A 17,705-nucleotide genomic window follows, 5' to 3' on the forward strand; every position below is an offset into this window, starting at 1 on the left:
CCCCGACTGCTCTCCCTGCTCTTTTGCACTGTTCTTGAAAGTAAAATGCCAAAACAGCAACAATTAACATCAAATACTCCATTTAACCTTTGAGCAATATACATTAACTGTCTGTGAATTTCGGTTTTCGTTTCTCGATACGAGCTGACACCCCTTCTCCGCAATCGTTCTAAAATAAAAAGAGGGGGAAGTAAGCGCCAAAGAAGCCTGCACCATAAAATATATCAGCGTTAACTAATACATCAATAGGTTTTGCTAACGCAGTGATGGGAGGTTGTGACAATGATTTCAAGCATGATATAGCCGCACGAACAGTGGTGTCCTCTCGAAGCGTACAGCCGCATTAGACAATGGTCTTCAATTGTTCCTGGTACTACTACTAAATCTGTACTTCCTCCCACTAGGTAAAACATATCAATGAAGCTTAACCGCTTTAAGATGCGTAAAATCTAATTAAATGCTTCGATAGGGAATTTCATTATTGGGTTTGCCGGTTATCCGTAAATGTGCGTCTAAAATTTATTAAAATTCATTTTAAATAGTGGTATGAATCCTGCCTCCAAACACCATAGACAATCCACTTACTGATGATAGTGTAGCGAGGAAAATTTCTCGTTCAACCTTCAAGCCTTGGTCAAGGGGCAGTTGATAAGCTGTTAAGAACAAATGAATGAAAAAATCGGTATTCTTGTAGCGATATCACGGTGGAATGAATAAATAGCGGTGATAAGGCAAAATTCACCCACAGCAGCAATTAGCAATATAATGCTCGAGTAATTTCTTCTCTCCTGATACAAACATTCATCCAAAAGGTCGAAAGAGGTGATAGAGAGTAGAGTGACTGACAGGCATGTTAGAACCTCTATTTCACCTTTCTGCATTCAATAATATGCAAGTCCCACTAACAATCCATCCAAGTTGGATATTTTGTAATGAGTACCGCGAATGGGTCAACCAAAAGCACGTCCTGGTTGTTTGCCGGGGATGAGTTTGCCGACTTAGCTGTTTGACGAAACCATCGACATTTCCGGTTTAGTACCGATATAAACTCATTTTTTAAGCATCTCTTATTCACGCATAGAAAACAAGTATGAAATTGACTATTACGTCTGCCAGTGATTTTGAAATACAGAAATAGAACTAAGGAAAAAAATATGTACATCTGTTATGAAATTAAGGGTGATTTTATCACTATTTTTTCCCAGCTTTCGCATAATCAAGTGCCAATTTCAGTCATCCATAAAATTTATTCTAAAAACAGGTTTCAGCTCACTCTCACGCAGATGACATCGCAGACATTTTCGATTCCGTTCATTACTACGTTTGCCCAAAATTTGAGAAGAGAGCGTTCCAAATATCACATTTCAAAAGTTCTCTATGATGGTTTTTGGGGAAAATCAACCAACATAGCCAACAAAAAATGCGTGTTATTTCGTTATAGCAATAGAGAAAGTGATTTTCTTTAGATTGGAAGCAGTTTAAATCAACTTTATTGTTGTCAGCTCAAACAGCCTGTTTGGGATACCCGTTTAAGGTTCAGTCGGTTACGATGAGCTGATATAGAGCACAAATAAAATTCGTGACGTTGGTAGCAAACATGTCAAGCGATTTAAGTGGTGTAAGAAAACTAGAAACGGAGTACTCACCAGCACCGACGGCTCTCTTTACTGCTCGCAGAGCAACCAGAGAGTGGGCCGAGATACGCTCGGCCAAGGCGATTGCCCTATCCACCACCTCGGTCACTGGATACACACTACTCACTAATCCGAAAGCAGCCGCCTCCTTCGCTGAGATGGCTTTGCCTGCAGGCGAAAGATGAAGGAAGGCGGATAGAGGAAGAGCGAGGAAGAGAGGAAATTCATTGCATCTCACCCGAAAGGATCATTTCCATAGCGCGTGATTTGCCAATGGCGCGGATGAGACGTTGGGTGCCGCCGGCGCCGGGCACGAGGGCCAGACCAACTTCCGGGTGTCCGAATCGCGCCCGCTCACCCGCGTACACTACATCGCACATCATCGCGAGCTCGCAACCACCGCCCAGTGCAGCGCCATTCACTGCTGCAATAGTGGGCTTCTCCACTGCCCCCAGTGCCTCCCACCTCCGCAGCGCCTCCAGCCTCCGCAGGTCATCCAGGTGTTTCAAGTCAGCACCAACTGCAACGCAAGAAGTCATTAAACTCGACGTTTTAGGTAGTCTCAATGCACATCTACTTTCAAGGGATGTTAAGAAAACCAAAACATCCCAAAAATTTTTTTTTTAAAAATGCAATGTTAGTGAATTTAGGTGAGGACAAAGAGCCTAGTCATGCTCTAAAAATGGGAAAGAGCGAAGAAAGCTCGTTGACAGAAATGGGTTTGGTCACAATATTGTACGGGGAAGATGGAGATCCGGCAAGTTTTCTCAGGCAAGGACAGGTCCTTTTTTAGTCTAACTGTGAAAAACATATTTCCTGACCTACTATCATAGAAGTAAAAGAGAAAAGAGCATGAAACTAGAAAATGTAGCTCAAAAAGGGCTTCAAATTTTAAAAGAATACCGACTTTAGCGACTAAAATCAAAGGGATAGTTATCTTTAAAATACGAAAAAAATTAAGAAAATTAATCGGTGCCGTAATAGATCCACGTCTAATTGGACAGGTGTGCCCTACCCGAGAAAACCCTTTTGGTGCCGGTGATAACGAGACAACGTATCGAGGAGTCAGCATCCAGTTGTTCCACCGCGACAGCTAACTCCTTCATCAATTGAGGGCAGAGGGCGTTAAAGGTGTCGGGGCGGTCGAGTTCTATGAGGCCTACTTGGAGGTCAGCGCCCCTGCGAGACACCTTCACCCCCCTGTACTGCGCTAACGCTGATTGAAACCGAAGTTTGATCTGCAAGACCCTCCGAATAAACCGTAGCATTGTCTATGGCGCACGGAAAAACCACCTTATGTGAAATTCGTTGCCTCTCTCAAAACGACTTTTTTCACCACCATACGATATTTGCTCCGTTCAAACACGGTTTTACATGGCACGGTTTTATATAGATCCTTCTTAATGGGTCATGTTCGCTTCTGTCAAGCCTAAAGTACGCTGTAATTTGAGTCGGTGCAGCTCCATTTCACGGTATATACAAGTTTGAGTAAAGGGAGAGAGTTGTAAATTAGGGAAGGAGCACGTTAAGTGCCCAAGAAAAACGAATTAACTGAAGTTGGACTCCATGAAAAGGACAAATAAATAAATTTCTGTTAGAAACCAACAGAAATTTTGCTTGAACGCCTGATAAAAGCGAATAAAGAAGCCACAAAATATCTTAAAGTCGTTTACACAAGCTACCCCTCCGAGCATTTGATCTACGCACATGACAAAGATCAAAAGCAGCAGCAATAGTAGTCGATTCGTTTATTGGTGAAAATAAAAAGAGGAGAATAATCGAGTAGAAATTCAGTGATTGAGATTCAAAAGGGACTCCAGATGCATGTCTCATGGTAGGGTTAGGAGAGAATAAAGCGCCAGTCCTGAGTAATCAGCGGGAGACCAAGCCACCAAGTGCTGCATGGCGTTGGAGATGGCGCACCAACTCCTCATTGGTGGGTTCTTCAAAACCACCGCTGAACATTTGTGCAAAACTGAAGGCCACTGTATTGGAAGGTGAGGTTATCAAGATATCCTCCGTTTCTGCTGCTGCCGCCGCTGAGGAGCTGTTGTGGTCAGCGGAGAGCTCAGCTGAGGGCAGCAGCTCCTCCATCCCATCGTCATCGATCAGACGCCCGCAGTGGTTATCGTTGCAGAACCGCGACCCGCTCACAGCGGCAAGGCGAGGGGCATTGGTTCGACGACGCTCGCGGAGCTGCAATAGGTCTGCTTGACGGGTGTGAAGCTGGCGTGCGAAGAGGAAACTCTGCAAAATACAATATAGGCAGGTAGGAGGGGTTCAAACCACGATTTAGCGGCCAAAGGATCATGGGGAGAAAGGCAACACCCCTTCACAAATTGGAACAACGAATCAAGTAAACACTGTGCTGCAATTGTTTGACAGGGAATGAAAATTTCAAACACACAGGATCTTCATTTTATTTACAAACTGGTAGTTTTCTCAGCCTTCTGGCAACTGTCCAATGCCTCGCTAAAAGGCATGATGGCTTGAGAACAAGCAAGTTGATGGTATGTCTGTCTCAATAGACAGAAGTGAAATAAACCGGTTCCTGAATTGCATCGAATATATGTGCTTCTGTGACAATTATTTCTTCTTCAAAATGTTTGGATTTTCATCTTTGAGGACCATCTCATGGCTTAATCCGAATTCATGCACACTCCTTCTCGAGGAAATCGGTGAGACCGCTTTTTAATTAGTAGCAATTGTGATACGGTGCCTTCGTTCAGCCTAGACCAAGCCATTCATCTCGTTCTCCCTCTTTGGCGAGTTTTTGTCAAGTTGTCAATGAAAGAATGAAAATGACATAATGTATGGAAGAATGTTCCTTGCGGTAGATGCAATAATAAAAGGCTTCTTCTGTTTTAAAATACAAAAGTAACATTGGCCTTTACTATTTAAAATAATTTGCGGTCGCAGCTCTCCAAATGCAACAAATAACGAACGTTTTGTGTTTAAATTACACCTAGCATTCCCCCTTTAGACACCAGTCAACCTCTTACCCACTGTAGCCTTGGAGCAGACCTACCCAGAAAGTGACGATTAATCGCCTGATTCGCTGAAAGAAGTGATGCAAATTGGCTTAAAAGTGGTCCCCATCGGTTAAAATTACAAATACTTTAAAAGATCACTTAAACCTGAAATGCGGTAAGCGTACATCGAGCATGAAACCATGTAACCGATTCGACAAAAAACCATTCATTATGAGCTGCCGCTGAATTTGGATCAACGTCAAATTGTCAATAGTGAGGTCCGTTAATCCAGCACTAAGACCCGAGTATCAACTACATCCTCTCATGCCGAGCAATTGTGGCAAAGTTCAACTAACCTCGATTATCATGGCGGTAATGAGGGTGAGGAGAATAACAGATGCAATGAACCACCAGCTCACCATGTAGATGTGAACCCATCTAGAAAACAAAAAAGTGGGAGGAGCCTACAGCAGTATGAAAAAAGGGTAATCTAATGAGCATGGAAGAAGGTGCTGTCTCAGCAGATCCGAAAGGTACAACCTAAATTTACTACGCTATTAAAGCCCATGATGATATGGGGTGCTGATGCGTCCAAGTGCTCTATCTCAATGTAGAAAATGGGTATTTAAGCGTGGCGATTAGTATGTCACCTACAAGCCTGTCTACTTCATTACTAAAAAAAAGTACGCAGGATTACAAATAAGATTACATAAAGGTTGTATTGCATTAAGTATGATTTTCAAACCATGGTATTGATGGGAAGTTGTCAAAAGCTACATAATTGAATGGGTATTAATAAGACAGTATTACCACTAGTACCACTAGTCAGAGTGTTTTCAACACGACTACATGGAGAATGAATTGAATGAATGGAAAAAGTGGAGCTACCTGCCAATTTTATCGGTAAAGGCCCGAACAATGACATGCCAGTTGTTCAAGACCATCAAACTCCAGAGGGTGAATATGCTGGCCTGAAAAAGCAAGCAAGTTGAAGAAATGGATGTCAATGTTTAATGAAACGGGACAATGTGGAAGCCAACTTACAGCAAAGTCGTCAAAGTTGATCGACCAGTAGTTGAGCTGTTGGTAAGTTCCACAGACGTACGTCTCGTTCGAGCTACAAATAAGGCATCAACAAAAAAATCCAGAAGCATTGTTTTGGTGGAAAATTAATTAAAGGGTCGTTTAAAAACTCATATATTTAATATAAACAAGCTGGAGATAAATTTAGAATTGATAAATCTATTTAGAGAGGACTGAAAGTAAATAATTTTACTGGAAAACAATGGTGCCAAAAGTGGCGAAACCAGAGCCAATTGAGATTAAATGTCACGAGTCTACCAAAAATTCTTTGAAAGTAGACCTTAAAGAAGCTACACAAACACTCTGGCACTTCAATTTAAAGAATTGGGTTTCATTAAACAAGGTACCGTCTTCTGAAGTTAAGCAGGTTTTAGTTTAGAAGCGTTACAAGAAAAAGAAGGCAAATAAAAGAGCATATTATTCCTAAGAAAGGCATTGAGGCGAAAGCAAGTCCAGCAAAGATGACCTATTGAGCGGATGCGGAACGACTCCTCGTAAAGTAGCCAAAGTGCCACTCCAAAAAAAAGCTCCAATCCATCCCGAACTCTCAAAGACTCACATTTATGATTGCAGAAACAGTTCCACACTGCAAACCTAGTCAAAAGACAATGAATGACTCCATGTAAGGATTATACCACACTAACAACCATACTGTTTTACAGACGTGACCAGCCCTGATCCACCTCAGGGTTCCAAAAAGAGATTCTCAGAGCCGCGCACATCGATACTGAAACGGTCCTACACAAGAAATCCTACGGTCCTACGAGTTAAACTCAGTAAGTCAACCAGTACCATAGTTCTTGAATATGGTGATTCTCTAGCCTACCCCAGGACATCGAAAAAAGGACATACTTTCAAGAAGAAGACCTACTCAGTGGATCCATTGGTAGGGTGTTCAATGGTTCCGTGGAAAAGGGAGAATCCGAGGAGGGCGTAGACATAGTAGAAGGAGATGAGGACGCCCAGCACGGGGGCTAGGTGATGGGGCATCTTGAAGAGCATGCTGGTCATCAGGTTGGAGATCTGCATGAAGCGCAAGGTGTGCAGAATCACCAACAGGTTCGCCAGCTGCCCAAAGTCGTAGGGCGACCAATGCTCTGATCCTACACCTCTGTCGGCAGGACCAGAAAACGAGGAAGCTTGTCATTCAGTCAGTTACACGAAATAATGGCAAAACTAAGAACCCAGCCCCTTCTCTCTTGTATTTTTAACCATCGTAACAACCCAGGACCAATAAATGACACATTTCCGATAAACGTTAAATTATAGCGTGAAGGAAACAGTGAACGATATTTCTAGTACAGTGACATAGAGGTAGAACGTGGTAATAGTGATGTGCACCAGCTCAAAAGCTAAATGAAACATAGGTTAGGCCGAGCTCTCAGCTTTTTGTAATAAGCAAATGAATTTCTCAACTCTACATACTAAGCTGTGAAGAGGAAATTCCTGAGCTGGTGGAGGGGTGGCATACGCAATCGAAAATAACAAGGTGATACCACGAAAATAATGGCTTTGCGAACAGAAAAAATAAAAAAGAAAGATGATCCTGGTGTAAGTATCCGCTGTTATTTTACTGTATAGCTATCACTTCATTTTTCTAAGGTACTCTTGGCCTCATGTCCTGCCCTCCCTCAAGAAACGGCACCTTTGATTCACCGTAAAATGAGTTTCACGTCTGCCTCTTTAAATAAATAAAAACCACTAATTATAAAATTTTGGAATCTACTAGCCACGAATAGACGCACCTTTATGATAGTAAGATAGGGAGACAAAAGGAATCATTACCCTACCTCAAACGTTTCGATATACCTATCCTCATACCGGGCCCCGCCTTATTTTAAGCCATGATAACAAGACTTGGACTTGAGCACAGTAGAAAATAGTTTCACGCCTAAACGGTGCCTATTTTCTAGGACGATGCTTGTCTAAACAGAGCGTTTTACAAGACACTTTAGTGCTGTCATTAACATCAGCACAAAGAACAAGAACCCACCTCGCTCCACAAGCGATGAGGCCAAGTTCGTAGAGTCGCAACGCCTAACAAGATAAATTTATGAGGCATTGAAAAGAGAGTTAAAGAAGTGAGCGAATAGACAGGACAGCATACCAGGTTGCCAAAGGAGACGCACAAATCAAACAAAGTCAGAGGCATGCAAAGTGAATTGCGCCAGCCGTGAACCCAAAGACGCACACCGTTTTCGATAACGTAGAGTGTTGCAAAACATGTGTTGATTATCTAAAGGTGGCAAGAAAAAAGCCGGTGGGGTGATGGATGAGTGGATTAAAAGCACGTGGATTGGATGGAAAAAAAAACTAACGTCACGATGGTTCCACTCATATAATATAGGGAACCAAACTACAAATAGGAAAACAAACTAAAAAGTTAATTTCAATGCGACAACACTATCTTTCTACATGCATACTTGTCTAGGTCCAACACTAGTAGATAGACAATTTTAGCGGAAAAACAGTTGTTAGAAGCAAACAACAGGAGTAACTTGGAAGCGAAACCTGAAGCCAGTTCAAACCAACCGAGGGATTTCATCATGTGTCAGAATTTTAGGGTTCGAAACACCATCAGGCGGCCCAGTGCTGTAGTTCAAGTACAATCATAGTGTTTGGGACGTGAAATTTCGTCACTTGAGGGCAGGTGAGGCAATTATGAATCTTTGTGGAGATGATAAAGATAATTATAAAGGGTTGAGGATAAGTTTGCTTCTACTATGAGTGCATAAATCCTCTACTAATCCATAAAATGAAAATATTTTACAAATCATGAAGTTGTCCTAATATATTCGTGAATAACCGGTAATAAAGAAGGAGGGATGAAAAGGAGACGTACCAAAAAGGTAAAACTGGGTTTGTCCGCGTCTTCAAAAGCCACGAGTTGTAACTGGAAGAGAAAAAAGTGACTACTTAGTTTAGACCCCCAAGCACCTCTTCTGTTGCAATTGAATGGTTAAATAAAAGAAAATTTTAGAAATGCCTCTTCCTACGCCTTAAATTAACGGAATTTTTGGGATGATTTCAACGAAAAGTTTTTAACTACTAAAATTAATTCGACCTATTAACAGCCTTGGCATATGAATACGAAGCTCAAGAAATCGGATACGCCGAACAATGTACCAATGTCAAAAAATGTCTTCTTTTTTCTTTATAAATTTATAGCGATAAACAAACTCGCTTTACAATAGTTTGTCTAGCTGAAAGGAGCTTTAAAAAACGCAAAACCCAAAACGAACCACAAAAACGCAAGAGGCTTAAATAGGCTGATGTTTTTCCCGACGAATGTACGTAAACTGAGAAGGAAGGAGCCTTTGAATTGGGTAAAAGGTTGGGATAAAACACCGTTTTTTTTAAAATTTTATGGATGGGAATTGAAATTGCTTGACGGCTTAGGAGCGGAAGTAAACTAATTGGGTGAGGCCTGCAGGCACTCTTTAATGCTAATGCCCAGAGACTCAAACTTTGAGACAAGTTGGACTGCTCTTCGGGATTTTCAGTGCATGGAAGCTCTTTTCAGTAGCCGTGAGATGACGGCGACCAAATATTGTTTCTTTATTAAATATTGATGTATAAGAATGCTCATTTGAATGGGGATTTAAGGTAGAAATATGACATGTCTTGTAACTGCAATACAAGTAATTTGTGTTGGGCTCAAAATACGTATTTTATGCAAAAATAGGCCAGAATAAATCTGCACGCACAATGATGCAGAAAACGTTGACAAGAGATACGAAGAGCTCGACTCTTCTGCATAGGTTTGAGATGCAGAAGGACTGTATTCGCAAAGCCACGGGGTTATTGAATTGTCGAACAAGAGTAGGCTGCAATCAAATTTTGGCGGTGAGACGGAAGTCAGCGTTGAACAACATTATTGCAAAAAAAAATACGGAAACGCACTGTTTTGAGGGAAGAAGACAAATCGAGAAGCCGAAAGAGGTCCATAAACTCCGTCAAGTCGACAGAACCTCCCTCGTATTGCGTCATCAGTTTCTGTATAACAGACAATAGCCAAGAGCATAAGATGCATATAAGCTAAAGAGAGTATGAATAGCGTACCATGGCTAAAACAATCTAATATCGGTGGCTTTCAACCCGATTTATACTACCGGTTATGTACTGTTATTACTGTTTCCCCAGATTCCTGAAATCCCCATCATCCCTCAGGAATGCGCAATGACTCCCTTCGAATAAGAATTGTTTTTTTATTATTATGTTTACCTGGAAGGTAATGATGCGAGAACAGGAAAGCTGGATTATAATTAAGATGAGGCTGAATCAAAAACTCATTATCAGGCATGAATTCCGTACGTGAAGGTTAGTCTTGCTGCATTCAGTCTAATGCTTGCCTACAACGAAATCGCAATCGCCTTCAGCAGCTCATTCAAGTCGACCCTTTTCCATCGCTTGTAAAGCTCAAATCGTAGAGTGAGATTTGCGACTCTTTTCCTACAACTTTGAAGAAACACTTTACTTTTCAACTAGTCAAGCGAGTTTATGTGGGTTCCTATAAACTCAACGTAGATTGCTTCTGGCACGTCCCCGAGTTTTAGCCCCAGATATCTGGAGCGGTCGCTGTCCCCCGACTTGGTAATGCGTTTTCAAGTAATACGTGGCAGCTTCGCCACAAAGTAGTCGAGGAAATTCAGAGTTAAAAGTTATTGTAAAAGCTACCTTTAAGCGGGCAGTAAAGATTTAAAAAATCATACCATTTAAAGAAAGTGCCACCATTAGCTTGATGTGAGAAAGCATCAAGTTGTAATAGATATTATACTAACTGAAATTTAGCTTACAGTGGAAATCGCAGACTTCTTCCAACCAGGCAAAGACGTTTCCTCCAAAAGTTGTAACACTTTGTCTGTCTGAACAACGGGGACACTAGACACCGTTTAAAAACTTAAATTTCAATGCAGTGGAGGACATCTTAGCGTCTGGATCCAACAACTTCGTTTGGGTACGAAGCGATAACGCAAGACCTTCGCCCTCGGACCACTGCACTTGTTTTAGAACGACACGAAAGCAGGGCAAAGGTATGATTAGATTTTCTATACTTCATGTAATAAATCACAATATTAAGGCATATTTCTGGATGCATATTATGCATTCCTACATAGAATTCTGCCTTTTTTACCAAAAGGTTAGCTGAAACAATGAAAAGAACTTGGAGGCTAAAATCAAGGCTACAAAGCTACCAAAAGAATCCCAAAATGGCCGCTGATAGCTAAGGTCTTCGAAAAGCAGACATTTGGAAATTGTAATTGATAAGTTTCAAATTAAACAGGCAGAAAGCAAAGTTTGGAGAAGAGTGATTCAAATGCCCACTAATATCCGTTGGTGCATAAATTTTGATGGACTTCCGAAGAAAAACACCGATCCAAGTTGAAGACAATATCAAGTGAATTGAGACTCACGGATCCTGCGATTTGAGAACTTCAAATGCAGCACGAACGGCAACACGTCGCCTAAAAATGCGTTTGTGAACGGAGGACTAAAAGGAGGAAGGATGCAATAGATCAAACTCGTTGAAATTTGTACGTGTTTTCAGTAATGGCCAATGGACACCCGAAACGCACAAAAAGATAACCGCGGAACTGATTATACATGATGGCCGTGAAGATGTTCATGAAAATGTACGTCCCCACAGCGAGAAAAGCGATGTCAAAGAAGGCGGCTGCACGATTTTCGCTATAGTTCGGGAGGATGACTGAAAGCATTAGGTAAGAAAAAAGCATTTGAAGTGGGAAACTGGAACGTAAGAACCTTCGGCAATCCAAAAGCAAAGCGTGGATAAAAATCCATCATACGACGGGTGCATTGCTGATATTTTGCCGCATCGGTTTCCCAAATGTACTTTTGGTATTAAGTAGAAGGGCAAAAATAATATTATACGATCAAAGTAGCCAGTTTCACAATTGTTTTCGGAACTCAATTGGACAGTTTAATGATTCGTAATGTAACTGCGTGGAAAACGGATGGTAATTAAGGTAATATTAAACGGACAGTCAATCAATCTGCATTTAATGAGCAGAAAAAGGTAGCATGTAGAAGCTGGGCCAAAGAGGATAACAGCAGAAAACATTGGGACTTAGATTTTCCCCAAACAGCGAAAAAGAGAGCAGCTCCGAGGCTTCAATAAAGCACTACAGTGGTTATTATGAAATAAATCGTCTTAAGAGATTCATCGAAGTATGTTCGAGTAGGCAAACCAAAGATGGGCTTGAGAGAAATAACCTTTGAAACGAGAATGAAATGAGTTCAAAAGCACAAGCAAAGAGTGGGCAATTTGAAATGAAAAACATCCCTCAAGAGGTCATTGAGGAAAGGCAATGGAGGAGTGGAGTTAGCTATTCAAAATGAAGACTGTGCTTATGATAGGAATACTTCTAGTTGACACAGTTGGACCCATTGCATGGTATGGTCCAAACACGCCGTCGTGCTTCAAAAGACGCCATTCATTGAAAAATTTAATTAAAGTATGGGTATTGACTTCAAAAATATTTTTTTTCTTTAAAAAAAAACACGGGCGCAAAGGTAACTCACCGTCTGGATGATTGGCTGTGGTGAGGAGAACGATAAGATTGTAAAATGTTTCATAAAGCCAGCCCAAACCACCTCGATCGGATTTGTAAAATTGACCTGTTGCCTGCATGGAAACAAGCAGAAGAGCGATGTAATGATTGCTGGAATGTCTTGATCTCATTAAATAAGCTGTTTTATAATAGACCATAAACCCACTGAAAAGAAACCTTTGTCATTAACATTTTATGAGAGCCAGTGCGACAGATATTTCGTGACAGAGTTAGCATTGAGCACGTAAGGTAGAGTAGCTGGCCGCTTGCTGTTTCTTCTTCAACAGACAACGACTATGGGGCAACAAATAAGGTAGTTAGGGATCCTGGGGACCGTGCCACCGTATGCGTACAAAAGATGAAAGGCCATGCTTGAAATTTTCTCTCTAGCGATGATGGAACATACCCCCACAGTATTTGTGTAAATCAAAGAGTAAAGTGATGTAACAAAGTAATTCAAACCCAAAAGAATACATTGGGCTTAAAAAATACTTATGACTATTCCGACACCGCTAATGAACTTGGCATTGAACTATATACATGTATATAAGGCATAGTGTGTGTAAGAGATAGTAAATTGGTCGCTGCAAAAAATCACTAGGTGTTAGTACCCTCCAAATTTATCATAGAGCAATGACACAATTCAAAAAACCCAAAGTGTATTCATCTATCCTACTTTATCAGTTTTGAATGTAATATTTCACTCGTTGAAGTGGTAAAGGCTGGGAACACAAACAACGCTCAAAGAAGAGGTTACGGAATAGAAAGTCTACCACCTGAAGATAGTCACCGTTCAAATGAGTCAAAAAATGAGCATAAAGTTGTATAGTACATAGTTCAAATAAATAACGGGTAGAAATTAAGAGGAAACGCACAGAGTAATGAGATTTCTGACGCAGAGGTCCAGAAAAGAGGCACATGGCAACCACCGTGGCACTGAGAATCCACAGCATCAAGAGGAGCACGAAACTAAAAAAAATAAAATTTAGAGCCAAGTCGAAACAAAGGAAAATGAGGGATCAAAATAGATCGTTATATAGGTATGTTTGTCTTCACTATGACGTAAAACATACCCCAACAGTTCAGGTAATGTATTCCACAAGCACTTAATGGTCTTCTTTAGCATCTGACTGCCAGAGATTAAGAAATATGGCCGGAAAAATCGCCGAACACGGTAAAACTAAAGCAACAAATTTAAGGTAAGTACGCGAAGTTAAATAGCTACATTACCTATTTGACAATTCGACTGAATAACTTTCAAAACAAAGTATCCAGAACAGGTAGTAGGAACTATGAACAATTACAAGTGTTAAATCGACTGTTTAAGAAGCGAATTTTCAAATTCCAAATCAAGGGCTCCAGTGCAACTTAGGGCTTAGCGAAAAAACCAATAGAGCTACACCAGGACAATCTAAATGGAACGGACAATAGTTACCATTTTAACATAATTAAGCAATTACACACTTAAAACGAGAGCTTTGATGTGGAATGCAAAACAAAAAACAATTTTTGCATCAGCTACTCATTGCTAGATAATGCCAAAATAAAAGTATGCTCTACAAGTGTACTACTAAATTCGCGGCCATATAAATGGTCATAAATACAAAGGAATACCAAACCTCAGAGCATCCTGTGGAAATTGATGTAAGCAGATCAAAGAAGGAGATTGCGAGCACCACAAACTGACCGACAAGCCACTTATTCCGCAAAAACTCTTCTCTCCAGAACAAGTAAGCCTTTGCGCAAAATTGCAGAAGGAATGTCAAAAACGGTTGGAGAATGACACGGGCTTGATTCAGTGTGGAAAAAATCTCTTAAAGATAGAACTAAAAGCAGGATTCCAAAGTCCCAAAAGCTTGCAAACATATTACAATAAGGTGACATTTAAGTTACAGAAATTGGGTTTCAGCTTAAGTTACAAGTAGGAAATTATACCAATGCATCAAACATAGTTGAATCACTCTCAACAATAGCATTTAGAGAATATCAGCGAATACTGACTACCAAGAAGTCAATGAGAAGATATCACGTCAAATAAGAACTAGGATTAGAATAACTTACCAATAAGACGCCTCGGACCAAAAATACCGACAAGCATATTGTTTCAATGCCTTCTAAAACACCACATGGAACAACAGGGCGTACAACAGAATTTCCCAAGTAAGATGAACGTGTAAGAGATGAAGGCCATTCAAAGAATGGTAAAATGAAGAGTATGACCAGGCAAACATTTGATATGAATGAAAACGACTTAGAATAGTAGACACGATAGACTTTAATGCGTCGACGATCAAGACCGTGCAATATTGACCGATACTAAAGGTGCTCATCAAACAAAGCAGTTCTTACCTGAATAGCACTTTCAATCAAAACAGAAGCTTTAACAACGGATTCATCAGGAGTCATCTCATGGGTCGGCAGTAAAAGGCTGACATATCAGTCTTTTACAAGGAAATTCAAATACTCTCCTGAAATTCTGAGTATTTAAAAAATTAACAGTTGTAAAAATACTAGCTTTCTGTGCATCCGAGGGTATTTGACTCAAAACAAATTTTAAAATTTTGCCTGTGCAGCATAAATTGTGCATTTATCGAAAACGCAAGTTTTTAAATAAATTCACTTCATCCACGCACACCTGAGACAAACGCACATTAGCACATGCATTAAACTGCATTCATTGACTTAATGCTAAAGGCATCACCCGTCCTAAATTTGCAAAAGAAGTTGTTCCAAGTGTTCGAAGACACCCTCGTACAACACCCCCACCTGCCCATCGGCAGTGCACGCCGAAACCACCCACGCTTCTAAATACCAACCTAGTGAAAATCTAGAACAAGCAAGCTGCGGCAGTAACCGATTCCAAACAACCAAATGACGGAATTCCAAACCCTGTATACACGATTTAATGATAATAGCCAAATATGTACAGTTCACGTCTCAAGGAGGTAACTTTTGTTGACAGTGAATACCTCCACCAGTGGCTCTGATTAACTCCGACTTAAAAGCTGACGCTGACCACAGAACACCCCCAGGAAGTGCGACCAAATCCTGTACCTGGGGGAATTTCAATGGCTCTGTGTTTTCCAATCCTTCCGTTGCGGTCCTTGAAGTGTTAGCTGATGCAGCGTCGCCGTTCTCCACCGGCGACGAATTGACTATCAATACTGAGAACACCGCAAGAAACCACCTTAAACAGCCCCAAAACATCATTTGGGGGCAGAAATGTATGCGTATTCCACTAAGAAATTATGCAAGTGGTACCTGAGTAGAGCGATGTGTCACGCGGCAGGGGACGCTTTCTGCCGCTGGCGTTCCTCTGTCTGTTAGTGTTTGAGCGCATCCGCTGATGTGTTCGAACGGTGGCGACAGCATTGAATTGACGCACAGCAGATGATGGACGGAAGTTGCCATCCTCGTTGGGATGATAAAGTCCGAAGATGAGTGACACATCATGCTTAATTAAGCAAAAATTCAAAAAATCTACAGTAAAACAAAACATATCGCTTTCGAGACCAAGTAATCTCAAAAGAACGTCCCTCCAACACGTGTATGAAAGGTAGGAATTAAAAACAGGGAAATGGCAACGTTTTGAATATCTCCAACAATATTGCACGCAAAACTAGCCAGTTTGAAATCACAGGAAAATCGTTAATTTTGTTGCAAATTAATAAAATTGGGGATTGCTATCCTTTCGAACTGATCTAATGTAAAATAGACCGTTCATTTCATAAGTGAGAAAAAATGCACATCATTTTACTCTATAACTAGAAAAGGTACCCCGCCAATTTATGAAGCGGCGTTGGAAATGAGGTAATAGAAACTATCTCAATCAACAATTCAACGAGTTTGCGTCCCAAAAACAAAAATAAAACAAGCTTACACTTTTGACAAGTGTCCCACTGTTCAAACTTTCTTAAATAAGGCAATATTTTAAAATCACTATTCTATTCAACTTCGCTCACATTTCATCTGTAAAGTGAGCAGAAATTCCATCAAACTCGATAACTTATGTGCTACCTAGATCATCTTTTAGCCGAACAATACGGAACTCTTCCAACATGCGTAGGACGGACAGCTCTCGATAAGACAAATTGAAAGCTACCTCAATCAATGTTTCACCAGCTTTTCGTCCCAGCCTCTGAAGAGTCTCGGGGCTAGAGAGCTGATCAGCGTGTGCCTGCACAACATGCTTCCAGGCCAGAGTAGAGGAGTTGAAGCCGCAGACACTGGAATCGGCGGATCTTCGCGAAGCGATGGGCGAATCGATGATAAGGGAGGCAGGGGCAGCAGGGGCGGTATTGACAGGTGGGATGGATGAGGGATCAGAAGAATGGCCAGGTGAAGGCGAGCACCAAGGACACACGTAGAGCGGTAGCCCTGGGTGATAGGCGGAGTCAAGGACATGCCGACGCAGCGCCGAGAGCTCCACGAAGGTATGAGGACAGTGTGGACACCGATAAGGCCGTGTATCCAGATGGAGGCGCGAGTGGCGACGCAAATTCGTCGAAGTAGTCGCCCGGTAGTCGCAAAACTCACAGGCGTACACATAGCCTGACGAATATCAAGACTATTGAGTCCACTTCAGTTCAGACATGCGTGAGCGTGTACCAGTACTTACCCAGACCGTGAGTGGCTCTATGTTGAGCTAGCTGTGAACTGGTTTTACCACGATAACTGCAGCCGGGGAAGGAACAAACAAAGGGTCGATTGGTGAGGTGCAAACTCATAGGCCAGGTTCTGTGAGGGTTTGATAAGAGGACGCGATTAAAATCTACCGGATAATGAAAATAAGTAAGCAGAACAGAATAAATTACCTCTCACAGGACACAAAAGTGGATGTCAGGCCAGCGAACTTCAAGCGATTACCAAGCTAAGCTGCGGAGGCAAAGTGACGGATATAAAATGGTAACATAGAAACAACAGGACCGGTCAGTGCTGATTTGGAAAATCCTCTACCTGTGGGAAAAAAGCAGTGAGTAAAAAGATTTCGACCATCAAAAAATTATCGAAGCACGCATTCCGACCTACAACCATATAAACTATATGAACAGATGGAATGAACAGATAAGTCCATAAAGTACCCATATAAAAGTGCATGAAAAAAAATCAGGGAGAAGTTTTTTATTCGTGAAACACAAGGCCCAACTTTCGAGGTAAAAGACAAAAGTTTACTAGATTACATTATTACCATGGTTCAGAACAGCAAAACTAGAATCAATATCACATATGATAGAGTAAAAGGTACAAAACAACACAGGAGCTAAGCAGGAACTACAAAATAATAAAATAAACCAAAATAAGTCCAATTGACCCGTGGTTTTAAAAGCACATCAAGAAGACTAACTCTAAAATGTTATTTAGGAACACTATAAGGGGGATGGAGTCATAAATAAGGAAATTAGGCGTAAATAAAGCGACGAATGAACTTAGTAACTCGCCAAAAC

At 41.1% G+C, this 17,705-nt stretch overlaps 1 protein-coding gene across 1 annotated transcript; it reads right to left on the reverse strand. All coding sequences in view use genetic code 11, as the record gives it.

Annotated features, from left to right (window-relative positions):
- Positions 1–103: 103 nt before the first annotated feature.
- Positions 104–16,988, reverse strand: EGR_03595 (Enoyl-CoA hydratase; the record flags this gene model as incomplete). Its single annotated transcript, XM_024492844.1, has 25 exons — positions 104–169; positions 586–653; positions 1,647–1,802; positions 1,873–2,154; positions 2,650–2,905; positions 3,558–3,881; positions 4,963–5,044; positions 5,495–5,577; positions 5,651–5,723; positions 6,561–6,800; positions 7,683–7,726; positions 7,797–7,925; positions 8,532–8,582; positions 9,397–9,516; positions 9,593–9,685; positions 10,486–10,570; positions 11,104–11,180; positions 11,266–11,396; positions 12,233–12,335; positions 14,323–14,577; positions 14,611–14,689; positions 15,278–15,425; positions 15,523–15,741; positions 16,279–16,812; positions 16,880–16,988. 25 exons carry the CDS (start codon positions 16,986–16,988, stop codon positions 104–106), a joined length of 3,807 nt encoding a protein of 1,268 aa, XP_024352727.1.
- Positions 16,989–17,705: the final 717 nt, after the last annotated feature.

Source organism: Echinococcus granulosus, assembly GCF_000524195.1.
Source record: "Echinococcus granulosus chromosome Unknown EG_S00019, whole genome shotgun sequence".
Taxonomy (NCBI): Eukaryota; Metazoa; Platyhelminthes; class Cestoda; order Cyclophyllidea; family Taeniidae; genus Echinococcus; species Echinococcus granulosus.